The sequence below is a fragment of the Jaculus jaculus genome, chromosome 10 (assembly GCF_020740685.1).
Source record: "Jaculus jaculus isolate mJacJac1 chromosome 10, mJacJac1.mat.Y.cur, whole genome shotgun sequence".
In the NCBI taxonomy this organism is placed as follows: Eukaryota; Metazoa; Chordata; class Mammalia; order Rodentia; family Dipodidae; genus Jaculus; species Jaculus jaculus.
In genome coordinates this window covers 61,063,347-61,081,601 of record NC_059111.1, presented here as the reverse complement: position 1 = coordinate 61,081,601, position 18,255 = coordinate 61,063,347, and the positions used below count along the sequence as shown (strand labels likewise).

Genomic DNA, 18,255 nt, shown 5'->3' with positions numbered 1-18,255 from the left:
ATCGTACCCCAAGCTAGTATTCAATTTGTTATCTGCCTAAGTTTACCCAGTGTTGAAATTACAGGTGTGTACTGCTAAGGCCAAGCTTACCATTAGGTTGCATGAGAGAGGGAAGGGGAGGGGGAGAGAGATAATATGAATAAATGAATATGGGCATACCAGGGCCTCTAGTCACTGGAAGTGAATTCCAGATGCATGTACTACTTTGTGTATCTGGCTTTATGTGGGTACTGGGTAATGAAACCCAGACTGTTAGACATTACAGGCAAGTACCTTAACTACTAAGCCATCTCTCCTGTCTACCATTAGGTTTCAATATAAAAGTAACAGGCATTCTGGGCTGAAGAGATGGCTTAGGGGTTAAGACTGAGCTAAAGGACCCAGGTTCAATTCATAAAAGCCCATGTTAAGACAGATGCACAAGCTGGTGCTGAGTCTGGAGTTTGTTTGCAGCTATTGAAGGCCCTGACATGCTATTCTGTCTGCCTCTTTCTTGCTCACTCTTTCAAATAAAAATAAATAACATATAAACAAATAACAGGCATTTTGTTAGCAAAACCCTTAAAACATTCCAATCTTAAAAACCCTTAATCAATATATGCTTCTAGTAGCAATTCTTTTTTAAAAAATTTTATTTATTTATTTATTTGAGAGAGAGAAAGTGGCAGATAGACAAAGGAAGAGAATGGGTGTGCCAGGACCTCCAGCTGCTGCAAACAAACTTCAGACACATGTGCCATCTTGTATATCTGGCTTATGTGGGTCCTAGGGAATCAAACCTGGGTCCTTTGGCTTTGCAGGCAAGTGCTTTAACTGCTAAGCTATCCCTCCACCCTATCCTAGTAGCAATTCTGAATCTTTACTGTAATGTGCCTAATGTAGACTTTTCCTTGTATATACCACATAAAATAAGAAATTCCTCTAAACCTTTCATTTCCAACTGCATGTGTAACTCACTTTATTAAACAGATAGAAAGGGTTCCTGGGAAGCTTAAAATATATCAGATGGCACTGAACTGAATCACAGTTTAAATATACTTGAGAAGGTTATATTTAGTAATTCTACATGGCCAACACCCACAACAGCATGAGAGAACAAACAGAAAAGGACTGGGGCTTTATGAGGCTTCAAGCCTACAATCACCATTTAATGGTGACCTTATACAACTAAATAACATGTTTTAGCTTCAGTTTTCTTATCTCTTAAAGTAAAGAATTATCAAGCTACTGGGATCACCACTATCTACATTTGTATTTATTACATTTTTAAAAATATTTTTTGTGATTTCCAAAACCATGTGTGTACATGTGTGTGTGTGTATTTTCAGTTTTAAATATTTAAAATTTTCTTGGAGGAACTTTGAAGAAAAACTACTTAGTCAATCTTGCTTTATATTAGACTAATGGTTTACAAACCTGGCTGGACATCAAAATCTTTTTAAAAATTGAAATTTCTCTACTCACAGTTGCCAATGGCAAGGTGCTTACCCTCAGCTTTACTGAGCTCCACAGCCAGCTGTTCTCTGGCCCTGGACTCCTCATGAAGGCGTTCTCGTAGTTCTTCCTGGCACTTAAGGAACTCTGTTGCTTCTTGTTTCTGTCTAAATGACTCACGCATCAACTCCGTCTGTGTAACTTTTGCATGTTCGAGCTAAATGAGGACAAGAGTCCATGAAGGAAGATAAGTGTTGGGAATACTAGTGTCCACTATCATTACTGCCCCCAAATTAAAGATGAATTATAGTACTTCTAGTGCATGTTAACATCAGCAGAAAAGATAAGTCATAGTAGACAAGTGATTTGACTACACACTACTTTCCATAGGAGCTGTAGTCTAGTTTTATTGAGCAAACAAACTTGTCAATGGCTGTTTGCTGCATCACATATGAGGAAGTAGAAAGCAAACAAAACAAAGTCTTGGTTCTTATTGTATTAAGAATATAGCACATGGCCACAGCCAGGCATGGTGGTGCATGCCTTTTATCCCAGCACTTGGGAGGCAGAGGTAGGAGGATCACCGTGAGTTTGAGGCCATCCTGACACTACATAGTTAATTCCAGGTCAGCCTGGACCAGAGTGAGACCCTACCTCAAAAAAAAAAAAGAAGAATACAGCACATTGAATATGCTAAAGAATTTTACCTATGTGGTTTATGTCAAACTTGCTTTTAACATTTCACTGTGAACTTGTATAGTATTATACTTCATGGTAGAATATTAATATATAATACAATGACATAAAATATCAAGGTTACAAAACAGAATTATATTTATAACCCATGTGTTTATTTAACTAAATGCTTCATATTTCTGTCCATTTGTGAAAAATATAAAATGTCTGCAAATATACATTTGAAAAGTTTTAGAATACAGGAGCATTAAAAATCAGGCCTCTTTAATATGCTACCAACACACAGACAACAGTCCTAAACACTTATACATGGATCACTGTTAACTGAATCAGGTATATGAAATTATATAAAAATACTGTCTCCATTTTAGTCATCTGTACTTCTGAACAGAACCACTTTTCATCTTTTTTACTGAAACAACTTCATGGAAAAAAATTGAGATTAAATGTTTCTGGTATTTAGTCTATAATTTTACCAAAGAAAAATGTATATGTATTAATGAGATCACAGGAAGCTACAAAAATTGTAAATTTATATGATATAAAGTGCTTTGTGCTCCTGAGAGACAGTATACCATGTTGCAAATTTAACATAGCAGCAAATATAGTAGTTTTTAACTTAAGCATCAATAATGGATTATAAAATTATAACAATGCTTAGGAAGTTTACTCTTAAACTATAGACTTCTGTGCTGCATAGATTGTGGTACTTACCATATAGCAAGCAACTTATAGCATTACTAAAGCATCTTATTGTCACTCTAAATAATTTCTAAAACATATCACATGCAATTATTTTTATTTAAATAGAGTGTATGAAATAGCCCTTAAGCTTATTATTGGAGCATAAAAAATAAAATCATAAAATTACTGGAAATTGAACATATAGGCAAGACTCATAGTGGAAAATATGTTATCACAAAAGCATGAAAATTTATAGCTTTTACTGGCAAGAGCATTTATTCTTTAACTGTAAAATAGTAATTTTTTTTATAATGAAGCAAGGTATGAACTAATGTCTATATAACCAATTTCTTGATTTTTGTCACAACCCATACTCCAAAATATATCCATTGCTTTTGCATACACACATGTAATTCTATCCTGTAAATTGTGTATGTAATTGTTCTGTATCAAATTTGTGAAATTTCTAAGACTTCAAAGCTGAAACTAAAACAGGGGAATTTCTTCCCTGTTTACAATTTATATAAATTCATCAAAGATTTATAAAAAAATAAATTCTTGCTTTACATTAGTAAATTAATGTTTTTGCTTCTTTCATTTCAGAAAATCTAAACCAGTCTTGCACTGCACTTACACAACACAAGAAATACCAAAGCCAAAAGAGGCAAGCAGTCAAATACAGAAAACAAATTTACTCATATTAGCAGTGGGGGACCCACATGTTATTAGAATAAAAGGCCCCCTTCAAATTCTCATCTAGCTACTTTATATTTAAACCTCTCCCACACATTTAAGTTATTATTTTTTCCTATTATGTATAATAATATTAGCTCTATAAAATTCCAATATAAGTATTTTTAGTTTTTAGCAACTTTAATATTACATTTAAAGTATTAATAAGCATTAGTATCACTTGAAAAGTTGTTGGACAGTTAACAAAACTATTCTAAAAACCATCTGGCTTGTTAAGTATTAACGTATGTACAGTCAAAGTCATAAAGTCATAAAAATGCTGAATAATTTATACTGAATGTTTACAATATGTTTAAGGATTCAATGAATCTGAAATATTGAATATGCAGACAGTTTTAGGCTAAATACCTACTCTTAGAAATGTCTGCAAGATATATTTCACATTAAAGGTAGAAAAATGTTACTCACTCATAGGATTAATAGATGTATTACAAATAGAAAATAAATTCTTTAGGGTGTTAAGAAAATTTGGAATGCAAACTTCCTTCTTCCTTGTATGCACATGATTATTTCATATAACATTTCCTAGCTGGCTCGATGATAATTCACTCAGCTGTTTTAAATGTTATAATGCCAATTCTCTGAAATATATTTCTTCCAATTTATTTAGGATTAATACTATAAACATACAAATGCAAAACTCTTAAGGATAAGCAGGATCTTTTTAAACAGCTTCCCTGGCATTGAAAAAATATATCACATTGTTCTTTTCTCTGGAATTAAAAACACAAAGCTAAGATATGGAACTCAGCTTAGCCCTTCAATCCACCTAGGATGAATAGAGTAAATAACACCCAAATGATAACAAAACAGACTGCTGTTCCACTTTAATGTTCACAGAGACATATTTCCATCTCACTATGTTTACTAAAATACACTTACATACTTACTGAGTAAGGAGGAGTAGGCAGTGAAATTTTAGAAATAAGCTTTAATACATGCCCATTTCTTTTGTGAATAAAATGAAAAATAGACGTATTAATAATTACTGAGTTGTTTTCATCCAAATGGTCAGATAGAGGAAAAGGATATGGCAAAGGCACTCGAGATTCAACTTCATAAATATCTTCATCTTGTTCTTCCAACCAAGAGCCACTGAGTTGGACAGTTGCCAAATAGGTCTTGTAAGAATCCATGCTGGATGAAGCTGCCCACCTCCTTCCTTTGCTTTGTTACTTTCCCACTAGATTAAATGGTTTCTTTTAGCCTAACAAGATAGCTCATACTAGTATAAAACTTTTTAATACTTTTAAATAAAGAAAAGTAATATATTTCAACAATAAAAAGGTGAAAATACCCAGCTTAAAAAACCTAATATCAAAAAAGTTCATCAATCCCCAAAACAAAATTAAAAGCAAGCAAACAAACAAAAATCAGTTTTAACTACAATAATTAAATCCTTAACCAATGAGAGAATAAAAATATAACTATCTAATTCGCTGAGCAATAGAACTTCTCTTAGTATCAAGTATGTCTGTGTAAGCAAGCCTTCCAAGCAGATCTTGGCAGGCAAGTTCAGGTTGTAAATCTCCATAGCAGCCGTCTTGAGAAATGTAGCTGCAATAGTATTTCCCGTGTTCTAGAAGCCTCACTCAAAAGGAAAAGCTCCTCTGAGCTAAATAACCTCCATGCTGAGGAAAGGATTCTAGTCAGTGTCCCCTGAAGAAAAGGTCAAAAGAGAGGGTGTGGTTTACTGTCTTTCCCATAGGTACACTGACAGGTGGAATGTGAGTTGTACACCCACAAAGAAGCCTGCCTAACAGGATCCAAGTTCCACGTCAGAGCTTTGAATAGATACTTAGACAAGTTTACAATATTTCTATAATAAGCTGAAGTTTTTCTACCCTACTAAAGTTTTGATTTATAAATACGAAATAAAGTGTGCCTGAGTCCACATTACTAAGGCAATATTCAGCATATCAAACTATCCTAATTATTTTGGGAAAATTGAATTAGTAGCCCCCCATTTGCATTTCCTCAGGAATAATACATCTGAGCAGCCACTGACATTATAAATATGTCAGCTGTCACCAATTTCACAGGTTAGTTGATAGAGTACATGTTAAGGGAAAGATTATTTTTAAAGCTGCATTATGTGTATTATCTGGTAATTATGTATGCATGGTGGCCTGTGAACCCTGGCTGAAATGGTAAAGCCCAAGTTGTGTATAACTATTCTCTAGGTACTTCCAGACTCCTAAACAGGAAGACCTGTAAATAATAAGTAACTTACTTTTAAATATAGAAACTTCTCAATAATCAAAGTTGTTTCAAATAAAAGAAAGGCATTGATTTTGATGCCTTTGTTTTCTATCCTGTAACTAAATATGCTAAACCACAAAAGCTAGAAATGGAAAAACCCACACTAGAATAAATAGGCAACAGCAACAAAAATCCTTTATGGCCACTGTTAATACACAGACTGAGCTAGTAGTATACAACTCCTTTCCAGTACATTAATCAATAGGGCAGAAAGGAAAAGATCCTTTTTTTTTTTTTTTTTTTAAATACACAGAGCTTAGGAGATGCTCATGGCTAGGGAGCAGCAGCCTGCCACCTTTTACAGCTCTTATTTACTATGGTTGCTTATATCCTCCAGCAAGTCTGTGAAGATACCTTACTACTTATAAAGATGGAGGGCTAACCTTATTACTGCTGCAGCTACATGTGATCTTAAGGAGGCTTCATTACATATGAAATATGTACAACATAAAAATTATCTCTTAAAATATTCTTTCCCCACTGTCCAATGCCTCACATTTGAGTAAAAAAAAAAAAATCTTTCATAAGTAGCAACCTTTAGTTCATAACTAGTAACATTTGGGTAAGAATTAAGTATAAGTACATGATAGAAAAACCTGGGAGAAAAAGATTTAAAAAGTAATAGTCTGAAATTGCTTACAAATGGGGGGAAAAGATTTTCCAATTGTGTATTAACTGATGCTCAGAAAGAAGACACAGGATTAAAATAACTCAAATTTATATTCTACTGCTTTTACCTCCCTTAAAAAATAAGCAACACAGGAAAATGGCCTAGTGGTTAAGGCATTTGCCTGAGAAGCCTAAGGACCCTGGTTTGATTCCCCAGGACCCACGTAAGTCAGATGCACAAGGGGGCGCATGCTTCTGGAGTTTGTTTGCAGTGACTAGAGGCCTTGGTGTGTCCATTCTCTCTCTCTGCCTTTCTCTCTCTCTAAGTAAATAAATAATTTATAAAAAAACAACACATGTTATTGTTTCTATCCATATAAAACAAAAACTTTATTAAGAGTACCTACCCCCTTATAATAGGAACACAGATCAAGATAAGAGTGTATGTATGTACTTAGACACACATACCCCTGTTTAAATTTAGAAAAAAATATAAGATTCAGGCTAATGTATAAGGTGACTCTGAATAACTCAAAATATATTCAATTTTGTTTTTCTCTATTTTAGAAAGGATACCTTTTTATGATAAAAAGCTAAAGTCACTGCAATTCTATTTAATTTTACTTATTTTTATATATTTGTGTATGTGGTATATATGTGCATGGATGCATATGTGAAGGTCACAGATAAGTGGCTACCTCTCACTGAATCTGGAGTTCATTTGATCTGGCTAGAGTAGCTAGGCAGCCACAGGGATTCTTTTTCTGCCTGTCCAGTACTTGGATTACCAGCACCACACTTTGCTTCTACTTGGTGCTGGGAAACCAAACTCATGTCTTCATGTTTGTGCAGCAAGCATTTTACTGACTGAGTCACCTCCCCAGCTGACTGCAGTTTTTTAAAGAACACACTTTAAAAAAAAATTGTTTTTGATTTTTATTTATTTATTTGAGAGCAACAGACAGAGAGAGGAAGAGGCAGATAGATAGACAGAGAATGGGTAGGCCAGGGCCGCTAGCCACTGCAAAGGACCTCCAGACGCGTGCACCCCTTGTGCATCTGGCTAATGTAGGTCCTGGGGAATAAAGCCTCTAACAGGGGTCCTTAGGCTTGACAGGCAAGCGCTTAACCCTTAAGCCATCTCTCCAGCCCAAAAGAACACACTTTTAATTATCCTTATAGATGACCAATATATATTGATATATTGTATTATATAATATATAATGCATATATTAATATATTATATATGCTATAATGCATATATTATACAGATATATATGCTATTAATTTATAGTATACATTATTTCCTCAATAAAACTACATATGATCATAGAATGTCAAACCACTGAACCTTTTCTTTTTTTTGTTCATTTTTAAAAATTTTTATTAACATTTTTCATGATGAACCTTTTCTTCATACATCAAAACAGTTTATCTAAGATTGAACTCATTTACTCCTTTGGCACCTCCTTATTCTTTCAGAGATGACTCTAAAATCTCTTTAAAACATAAATGGGATACTATTTTATTTGTGTGAGAGATAGAGACAGAGAGAGAAAGAGAGAGAGAGAATGAACATGAGCATGGCATGCCAGGGCCTTCAGATGCTGCAAATGAATTCCAGATGCATGTGCCACATTGTGCATCTGGCTTATGTGGGTCCTGGGGAATTGAACAGGAATTGAACCTAGATCCCTTGGCTTTGCAGGCAAGCACCTTAACCACTAAGCCATGTCTCCAGCCCTGAACACTATTTTCTTGCTAAAATATTTCAATAACTTCTTACACTTTCTAGAAAGGCAATTGAAGACTGCATATGTATGGTTTCATTTATGGTACGTTTTTTTTCTTTTCAAGGTAGGGTCTCACTCTAGCCCAGGCTGACCTGGAACTCACTATGTAGTTCCAGGGTGGCCTCAAACTCATGGTGATCCTCCTACCTCTGCCTCCCGAGTACTGGGATTAAAGGTGTATGCCACCATGCCCAGCTATGGTACTTTTAAAAAGGCAAAACTGTAGGGAAGGAAAGGAAGCCAGTGTTTGTCAAAGGCAGAGAGTGGGAGAGGGCTTGACTGTGAAAGAGCAGAACCATGAAGTGTTGGGGCAATGAAATGCTTGGATTTTGACTTCAGTGGGAGGTACAATTCTATGCATCTGTCACAACTGAAAGAACTGTCCATGCACACTGAATTTTATCATATGTAAATCAAAAAATTAGTCACCATAAGAGGAACCCAAAATGCAATAAAAACTTACAAGCTGAATCTAACTATATAAAAAAAATAACAAAAACCTTATTGATGGTGTAGTAGAGAAGATATAACTTAAGTAATTTTGAAAAACATTATTTTGGCTGCATACTGTAAAGCTAACGACAAAATGTACTATATATAAATGCTGTATTATACAATGTAGTTAGTAAATTTGTTTCTCATAAGGTGCATAGGTTAGTAACGCTGCAGTTACTGTCTACTATGCTTGAAAAGATAAGAGGCAGTAGAAAATAAAAGGAGAGCAAAGTTACAGAAATGAGGTAGGGTAGAATGAATGCTGTGGATTGGAATTAGAGGTGGTGGTATGAGTGTGTGTGTGTGTGTGTGTGTGTGTGTGTGTGTGTGTATTTTTTGGTTTTTCAAGGTAGAGTTTTACTCTAGCCCAGGCTGACCTTGAATTCACTATGTAGTCTCAGGGTGGCCTCAAACTCAGGTGATCCACCTACCTCTGCCTGCTGAGTACTGGGATTAAAGGTGTGTGCCACCACACCTGGCTGAATTTATATTTTTATACATACATGCAATTTTCAATTGTCCATCACAAGAACCTAGGAATAATGACACCTGAGTAACTAGGAGCAGACTTAGTACTCATAACTTTTAAAATATTATTCTCCAATAAAAGGAACACAAGTTCTAAGCAGATGTAGTTCTAACTAAGGCTACCACAGAGAATATAAAAGATGGGACTGGAATGTACTCAGACAAACATGTTGAAAAAGCACAAAACGTGATCTAAAATCCAAAGTGAAGAACTCTATGTAAAATAACTAAGCAGTATTGTTTCAAGGGCCAAGGTCCTAAAAGACAAAGACTAAAGAAGTGTCAATGAGGCAAGAAGGCATGTGATACAAAGTGCATTAAGGAAACAGAAACAACATTAGAGAAAAAAATGGCAAAATCTAAATGATTTATAGTTAACAGGACTGTACTGGTTTAATTACTTGGGAATGCACACTGTGAACAGTGGGGGAAGTTGAGGGAGTAGGATATCGTTGTAGCCAGGTTTGCATTGCTGGCAGAAATCACCTGACCAAGAGCAGCTTTTAGGGAAAAGTGTTTATTTTGCCTTATAGACTTGAGGGGAAGCTCCATGATGGCAGGGGGAAATGATGGCATGAGCAGAGGGTGGACATCACCCCCTGGCCAACATCAAGTGGACAAGAGGAATAGGAGAACGTGCCAAACAGTGGCATGTGGAAACTGGCTGTAACACCCATAAGCCCACCTCCAACAATACACTGCCTCCAGGAGACATTAAATCCAAAATCTCCATCAGCTGGGAACCAAGCATTCAGAACACCTAAGTTTATGTGGGGGGGGGGCACCTGAATCAAACCACCACATACATACATACATACATATTGCCTCTCTAGTATTTTTGCAACTTTCCTTTAGATCTGTTTTTCCTTTTTTACAATAACAATTTAAAAATTGTCTCAATGTCTTCACATTTCAAAAAGAATTTAAAGGTCTCTGTTATTACTCTGACCTCCTCTCCCACACTCTTCACTCCCTGCTCCAGCTGTACTGGTCTCTCTGTCAGCCACACATCAAGACTTTCGTACTTGCTGTTCTGCTTGAAAAGTTTCTCCCATTTACCTGTCTGGTAGTCACCCACATTTTCTTATGAAATTTGATTACCGCTTTCTCAGGAAGGCCTAATTTCCCTATATAAATTGCTTCTTTCCCTATCATGCAGTACTTCATTTGTCTTCTAAACAGTCACAACCATCTGACCTACATACTATGACTCTACTTATCACTGGCCTCCACCATTAAACTATAAGTTTGTGAAAGTAGAAATTTTGTTAGTTTTGTTTGTTATAAAGTATACTAAAAAATTGCTGGATGAATTCTCTACAGCTGCAAGGGCCACAGTAAGCTTTACATGGTCTACTCTGCACCTTACCCCCAACTGTTAGATACTCTGCTCTCTTTTCTATGTTCAGAGTATCCTGTACACAACTGTTGCCTGAATTTCTCTTCCTCCACAAGCACAAGGATATTGCAGAAGTGTCTCCTAGTTGTGTTCTAGATGTCTTTTTTTTTTAATAACAAATGGAAAAAATAAACCAAGTTAAAAAGAACTATTTTATTATAAAGAAGCAAATGAATGGCATGGCGTGGTAAGAGTCTGAGGCAGTTTGGTTGTCATGTGTTCAAGGCCAACCTGGTCTATAGTATATAGTGAGTTCATGACAGTCTGATATACAGAGTAAGACTGTTTCTAAATAAATGAAGAAATAAATACCCAAATGTTTGATTTAAGAGGAAACAGAATACTAGTTATTCACAAAGGTGTGTGCTAGTGTATCTGATGTAAGTATATTCATGAGGTTCAACATAATTTTAGTTACTATTGAAGATATTCTGAGTAAGTCAATTATTTTAAAAATTCATATGCAGTCATATTAGTAATTGTAAATGTAGTTGAAAGTTTCACAAAGCTCCTATTCTTGTTGCCTTAAAAAATGAAATTCAGGGGGCTGGAGAGTTGGCTTAATGGTTAAGCGCTTGCCTAAGAAGCCTGAGGACCATGGTTTGAGGCTTGATTCCCCAGGACCCATGACAGCCAGATTGACAAGGGGGTACATGTGTCTGGAGTTCATTTGCAGTAGCTAGAGGACCTAGCATGCCCATTCTTTCTCTCTCTCTCTCTACTTCTTTCTCTCTCAATCGCTCTCAAATAAGTAAAAAAATAAATAAAAATATTTGAAATAAGATAAAATTCAGGGCTGGAGAGATGATAGTTCAGCAGTTCAAGGCACTTGCTTGCAAAGCTTGGCAACATAGTACTCATAAAAAGCCAGATGTACAAAGCAGTGCATGTATTTGGAGTTCAGTGGCAGGAGGTCCTGGTGGGTCTGTTCTCTCTCTCTCTCCCTCTTCCTCTTAAGTAAGTAAATAAAAATTGTTTTTTTTTTTTTTAATTCCACAAAAGTCACCTAAGAGATGCCGCATTTTTGGAAACTTGTTATAATTAATTAATGTTCATAATTATTTCAAATTTCTATATAAGACAGTAGAAAACAATGTGGAATTACACTAATAATCTCTAAGTTAATGTCTCAATATTCATGTGAATCAGAACCAACTAGACGACATTAAAACACAGGTTTAATGCTGGGCTCCCAACTTCAACAGGTCTAGGGAGGGGCCCTAGAATTTACAAGTTACCAAGTGATACTGCTGTTGCTGCTTCTGAGGCTGTACTTTGAGACATCCCTGCCATAGAGTTACTACTTTACACAGAGCTTCTATGATCTGTTCAGTGATATCTGAAGTACAAAAATACAGCTAAAGCTAAGTAGCACAGTGCTGCTTTAGTAAATAACAAACTGGAGATAACTGGGAAAATACCATGGTCAGGGTCTACTGTACTTGACAACTTGGGTCCCATAAACAGATAGTTGTTATAAATTGGGGGCTTGGACTGGAGAACTGAGTCCTTCAGGTGGATCCCACACATCTAACTGTTGGCCATAATAAGAATTAAGAGGAAGTTTTTCTCTAGCTAATCCTTGATTATTTACCATTTCCATGGTGCTTATCAAAAGATAAATACTGTACTATTCTAATTCAATTGTCCATAATTTATAGTTGTATCTAGTAGTAGGAAAAGAATAAGGTATATTGAGGAAGAAAAAGTAGTAACAGTTGTTTTTATGGCATAAAGGAAAGCATACACTGCAGAAGTGAGATACTAATATGGCTGCAGTAGACAAAGCAAAACGAAACAAAAAAAGACGCAGGACCACGTAAAATTCAATCATCCGTCCATGTGTACTTTTTTTGGGGGGGGGTGTTCTGAGGTGGGTTCTTGCTCTAGTTCAGACTGACCTGGAATTCACTATGTAGTTTCAGGGTGGCCTTGAATTCACAGAGATCCTCCTACCTTTGCCTCCAGAGTGCTGGGATTAAAAGCATGCGTCACCACGCCTGGATCATCCATATGTTTGTTTTTTTTTTAATTTATTTTTTATTTATTTGAGAGCGACAGGCACAGAGAGAAAGATAGATAGAGGGAGAGAGAGAGAATGGGCGCGCCAGGGCTTCCAGCCTCTGCAAACGAACTCCAGACGTGTGCGCCCCCTTGTGCATCTGGCTAACGTGGGACCTGGGGAACCAAGCCTCGAACCGGGGTCCTTAGGCTTCACAGGCAAGCGCTTAACCGCTAAGCCATCTCTCCAGCCCCATCCATATGTTTTTAAGGCAGGGTCTCTCTCTAGCCCAGGCTGAACTAGAGCTCATTCCTTTGCTATAGGCTGACCTTGAACTCACAGTGATCCTCTTACCTCAGCCTCCAATGTGCTGGGATTAAAGGAATGCACCACCATTGCCCAGCTGATACGGCATTTATAATGTCAATGTAAGTATAAATAAAGTCTACTGAACTTCAAATTCTTTAATCCTCAAGTATAACTTAATGTCTTCTTAAATTAGTAACAAAAATAAAACTTCTTTTTATCGGTGCCATTTCCTTCTTAGTATGTAGATGTTGATAATGAAAAATAACTTTCCAAGTTTTTGATGTAAGATGGGACCACTACTTGTGGCTTATACTAAATGTCATTCTTTCTACTATTAAAAAATAGACAAATATTTCAGTTTTCAGGAATATTCCATGTCTTCCTGTTCTCTATGATACATAAAGAAACTTCTGAGGGAGAAAGGGCAGGGAGGAGGCTAACGATGGTACCTACATGACTGTATACACTGTGTACATAACTAATGTTAAAAAAAAATGATAAAAAATTCTGAGTTTCTGAAGCAAAAGCTTTCAGTCATTTGCACATGCTATGAAAGAAATCCATAGAAATTTCTTTTGTTATTTAATTATATCAGATTTATATACAGAATCATTTTTGAGATATCTTAATTACTTGACTGGGTCAGTGTTGGTGAAATAAAGAAGTAAAAGAACAGATATATGATGTATTTCCTTGCCTAACTAGTGAATCTTACTCCACATCAAGATTCTTGGATAGCAGCTAGCTTACCACTATACTAACAGACACACTTCCAGCCTCTACTATATCATTGCTTCTGTGCCAGGCTGAAACTTCCCTCAAGACTGTAAGTCAAAATAAACCCTTTCCTCACATCAGCTGCTTTTGGTCAGGTGTTTTGTCCCAGCAAACACAAAGGCAATACAACAGAAAATTGGTAGCAAGAGTGGGTTCACTAATGCTAGAAATGTGACTATGTGGCTTTTGATCTTTTGGAACTGACTTGAGGAAGAAATGTGGACGCATTTGAGTCTTTGGACTAAGAGAGATGCTTTGTAGTGCTCCAAGCAGAGCTTGATGACCATTCTGTCAAGAGTTGAGAGAACTAAGTACAAAAAGAACTGTGGACTGTGATGGCTTGGTTTATGAAGGGGGAAAGGACCTTGTTAGAATAAACTAGAAGCAGTTGGTATGAGAGGCTCTGCCATTGTTCTGAGAACCTGACCAAAGTTGAATTGGTATGGTATGTTTGGTAGGAAAAGCAAGAAAAAGATAGATAGGACACAGAAAGAAGTTAACGTTTTGGGCCAGACACTGCAGGCTGGTTCAGCTACAACTAAACAGTTGATAAATACCACCAATGATACTGGGCCAGCTGTTATGCACAGGGACATTAAAAAAAAAAAAAAAAAAAAAAAAAGAGAACTGATTCTCATTGGAAAGGAGGGAGCCTGAAGGAAGAATGCTGAAGAAGTTTTCATGCTCATGAAAAACTGGCTTTATTTCCCCATGGATTATGAATGTTTTAGCCCACCTGAAAATGGTTTTGTAAGTATGACAAATTCAGGAGAGGGTCATTGGATTTGCAATATGGTATTCTGGAGATGGCCCCTAGGTGAGGTAAGAGAAGCAGGATAATGTTCTAAATAGAGGCTATGAGATGGACCCTTGAGGATGAATTGTGGGTGGTAGTGGAGATCCCAGAATTTTGAAGATGCCAGGATTATGAAATGGCCACTGATAAAAGCTACTTACTCAGGATTGGGTAGATATGTCTATAAAGCAAGTAGCTAAGGCTGAAGCAATGGAATTTGAACTCTAGAGATCAGAGATTTCACTGAAGGTCCTAGATGGACATGGAAGTACAGGATTTGATATTTGCCCTTATCATTTTCTATCTTGCATTAGCCTAATCTCTCCTTGTTAGGCACCCCTCCTCCACCTTTTTTTTGCAGTGAGAATGTTTACTTTGTACTATTATGTGTAGTTAACTTGTGTTTTGATTTTATAGGCTCACCCTTAAGAGACTGTCTCAAATGAGACTTTGGACTTTTAAAGTTGAACTGAATATATTTTGCAACATGAGTTGATCATGGGTCTATGGAGCCAGGAGCAGAATGTGGTAGTTTGAATGAATCGTCCTTCACTGAGTCACGTGCTTCGAATGATTGGCCCCCCAGCTGGTGGCAATTTGGGAGGTAGAGCCTTGCTGGAGGAGGTATGATGCTAGGGGCAGACTTTAGGTTGTTATATCCCAGCTTCCCCCTTGCCAGAGGTCAGCTCATTCTTGCTGCTCACTGACAGCTGCTGTGGCAAGATGTGATGCCAGCTTCTACTCTACCACCCCCTTCCCTGATATGCTGAACTTTCTCCAAGACTGGAAGCCAAAATAAAACCTTTCCTCTCATCAGCTGCTTTTGGTCAGTTGTTTTGTCTTACCAATGCAAAAGTAATTACAATAGACAATGTCTCAAAAATCAAAGCAAAGCCAAAAATGTGTACCATGTTAATATTCTGCTAAAAAATAGACTGTAAGGTTAACAAACCTATTCATATTTATACAATGGTTATAAAAATCAAGTGAGGGAATTCCAAGTGTGATTTGGTTATACTAATTGTATACTATTGATAATCCACAGCATATATGGTTTTAGGCGCCTTATATTATTCTTTCAAATAGATTAAAAAATATTTGATGCTGGGCATGGTGGTGCACGCCTTTAATCCCAGAACTTGGTAGGCAGAGGTAGGAGGATCGCTGTGAGTTCGAGGCCACCCTGAGACACCATAGTGAATTCTAGGTCAGCCTGGGCTAGAGTAAGACCCTACCTCAAAAAACAACAACAAAAAAAAAAAAAAATTGAGAGGGAGGGAGGGAAGAAAAGAGAGAAAAAGAGACTATAAATGGGCATGCTAGGACTTCCTGCCACAGCAAATGAACTCCAGATGCATGCACCAATCTATGCATCTGGCCTTACATGGGTACTGGGGATTTGAATCAGGGCCCACAAGTTTTAAAAACAAGCCTTTAACCACTGAGCAATTTCCCCAATCCTCACATAATAGATTTTATTGGGGCATTTCAAACATTGGTAAAGTTAAAATGTCTTTGATATGGAAGTAATTTATAAAAGCCTAGACTATGTAGATATCAGACGACACTGAATTTTAGAAGTGTAAGGGTACACATTAGCACATGACATTGGCCTTTATCACTTGAAAAGACTATTGGCATCAATGTGGATTGTCACAAATATAATCAATTCACTCACCCCCCCCCCACCAGTGCAGTACCAGAGATTGAACCTAGGGCCTTACACATGGTATGTAAGTGGTCTGCTGTTGAGTTATATTTGGAGTCCCGTTTTGTGGGTAGTTTTTTTAAAAAGGGTCTCACTAAGTGGTCCAGGTTTAACTTACTCTGTAACCCAGCCAAACTTTGAACTTGAGTTCCTTCTACTTCAGCCTTCTGAGTAGCTGAGATTATAGACTTATTCTACCAGGCCCAGTTTAAGACCAATAATTACTAAAGGGAGCCCTAATTACATTTTATGGGATGGCAGAGAATCACTTAATCACTATACGCTTAATAGAAAACCTGCTTTAAACGTACAAACATTAGCAAGATAAAGAAGTTACCTGACTACTGGTTTCACTTATGGCTTCTAGGAGTTTTTCAACAGCTGCTTGTAGTCGAGAGCTAATGTTCAGCATAAGTTCTTCATTTTCTGGATCTATTTCAGTTCCAGCAAAACCACTCCTCATAAGCCTCTGTGAGAGTTCTGTTCCTTCCTCAGTTACTTTTGACCACATGCTACTGTCATTTCTTGCCATAGCACTTCCAGAATAAGAAGGTATGGATTCATCTGTAACAAGAATAAAATTACATTAAAGGCATAAATCAATTATAATTAATCATAATATTTAAAATTATAAAATTAGTAAGTTAAGATATCAATATCAAGTCAATTAAAATCTGAAATAATTAAAAGTATAACCTTCAAATAGCATTAAAACAAATATGCAGGGCTGGAGAGATGGCTTAGTGATTAAGGCATTTGCCTGCAAAACTAAAGGACCTTGGTTTGATTCCCAAGGACTCATGTATGCCAGATGCACTAGGTGGCACAAGTGTCTGGAGTTTGTTTGCAGTGGCTGGAGACGCTGGTGCACTCATTCTCTCTCTATCTCTTTGTCTCTTTCTCTCTCTTTCAAATAAATAAAAAAACGCATGGGTTCGAACCCCACTCCTGGTACCACTTTACCATTGCAGTCCGGTTCGCAGTGCTGGTAGAAATCACCCAACCCAGAGCAGCTTCTGGGAAAAAGAGATTTATTTTGGCTTACAGGCTCGAGGGGAAGCTCCACGATGGCAGGGGAAAACGATGGCATGAGCAGAGGGTGGACATCACCCCCTGGCCAACATAAGGTGGACTACAGCAACAGGAGGGTGTGCCAAACACTGGCATGGGGAAACTGGCTATAAAGCCCATAAGCCCGCCCCCAATAATACACTTCCTCCAGGAGGATTTAATTCCCAAATATCCATCAGCTGGGAACCTAGCATTCAGAACACCTAAGTTTATGGGGGACACCTGAATCAAACCACCACAAATGGTTTCCTTTGTTTGCTTTTGTTTATTCACAGGTTTCCCCTATGTGGGCCAAGCTGGCCTTGAACTCATGCTTCATGTTTTTGCCTCCTAAATGCTGGGATTCTAGGCATGAAACACACCATTTGGCTAATATACTTTGTTAATAACATTTTTTAGGAGTGGGGTAAATAAGTTAGTGGTAGAAGATGTAACTAACATATGCAAGGCCCTAGTTTTTTAACTTTATATTTATTTATTAGAGGGGGAGAGAGAGAATGGGTGCACCAGGGCCTCTAGCCACTGCAAATGAACTCCAGATGCATGTGCCCCCTTGTGCATCTGGCTTATGTGGGTCCTGGAGAGTCAAACTGGGATTATTTGGCTTTGCAGGAAAATGCCTTAACTGGTAAACCATCTCCCCAGCCCAAGGCCCTAGTTCTGATCCCCAACATTGAAACTTTTTTGAAGATGTAGAAATTAAGTAATATGAATATGCTTCACTGAGTCCCCCACCCTGCTTTTTTTTTATTCTTAAGACACAAAGTATGGAGAAAGACATCAAACTCCTCCTTTATTCATAATAACTAATCTGGCAGGGGTGGTGATGGTAGAGGGGAACAGCTGAAGACAACATAAATTAGCAGGGCAATTTCACATGATAAAATATATCCCTGCAAGCCCAGTTTTGGGGACTAGAATGATACACAGGTGACCCAC

The 18,255-nt window shown here is 37.1% G+C and overlaps 1 protein-coding gene across 10 annotated transcripts in view; it reads right to left on the bottom strand.

Annotated features, from left to right (window-relative positions):
* The window catches only part of Akap9 (A-kinase anchoring protein 9), a 236,001-nt gene that overhangs the window by 52,975 nt on the left and 164,771 nt on the right, over positions 1-18,255 (bottom strand). For all 10 annotated transcript variants that reach the window (XM_045159918.1, XM_045159916.1, XM_045159922.1 and 7 more), the window contains 2 exons: positions 16,583-16,809; positions 1,489-1,651 (listed from right to left, as the gene is read on the bottom strand). In XM_045159918.1, coding sequence (XP_045015853.1) covers positions 1,489-1,651; positions 16,583-16,809 — 390 coding nt within the window. The remainder of the gene's footprint in view (positions 1-1,488; positions 1,652-16,582; positions 16,810-18,255) is intronic.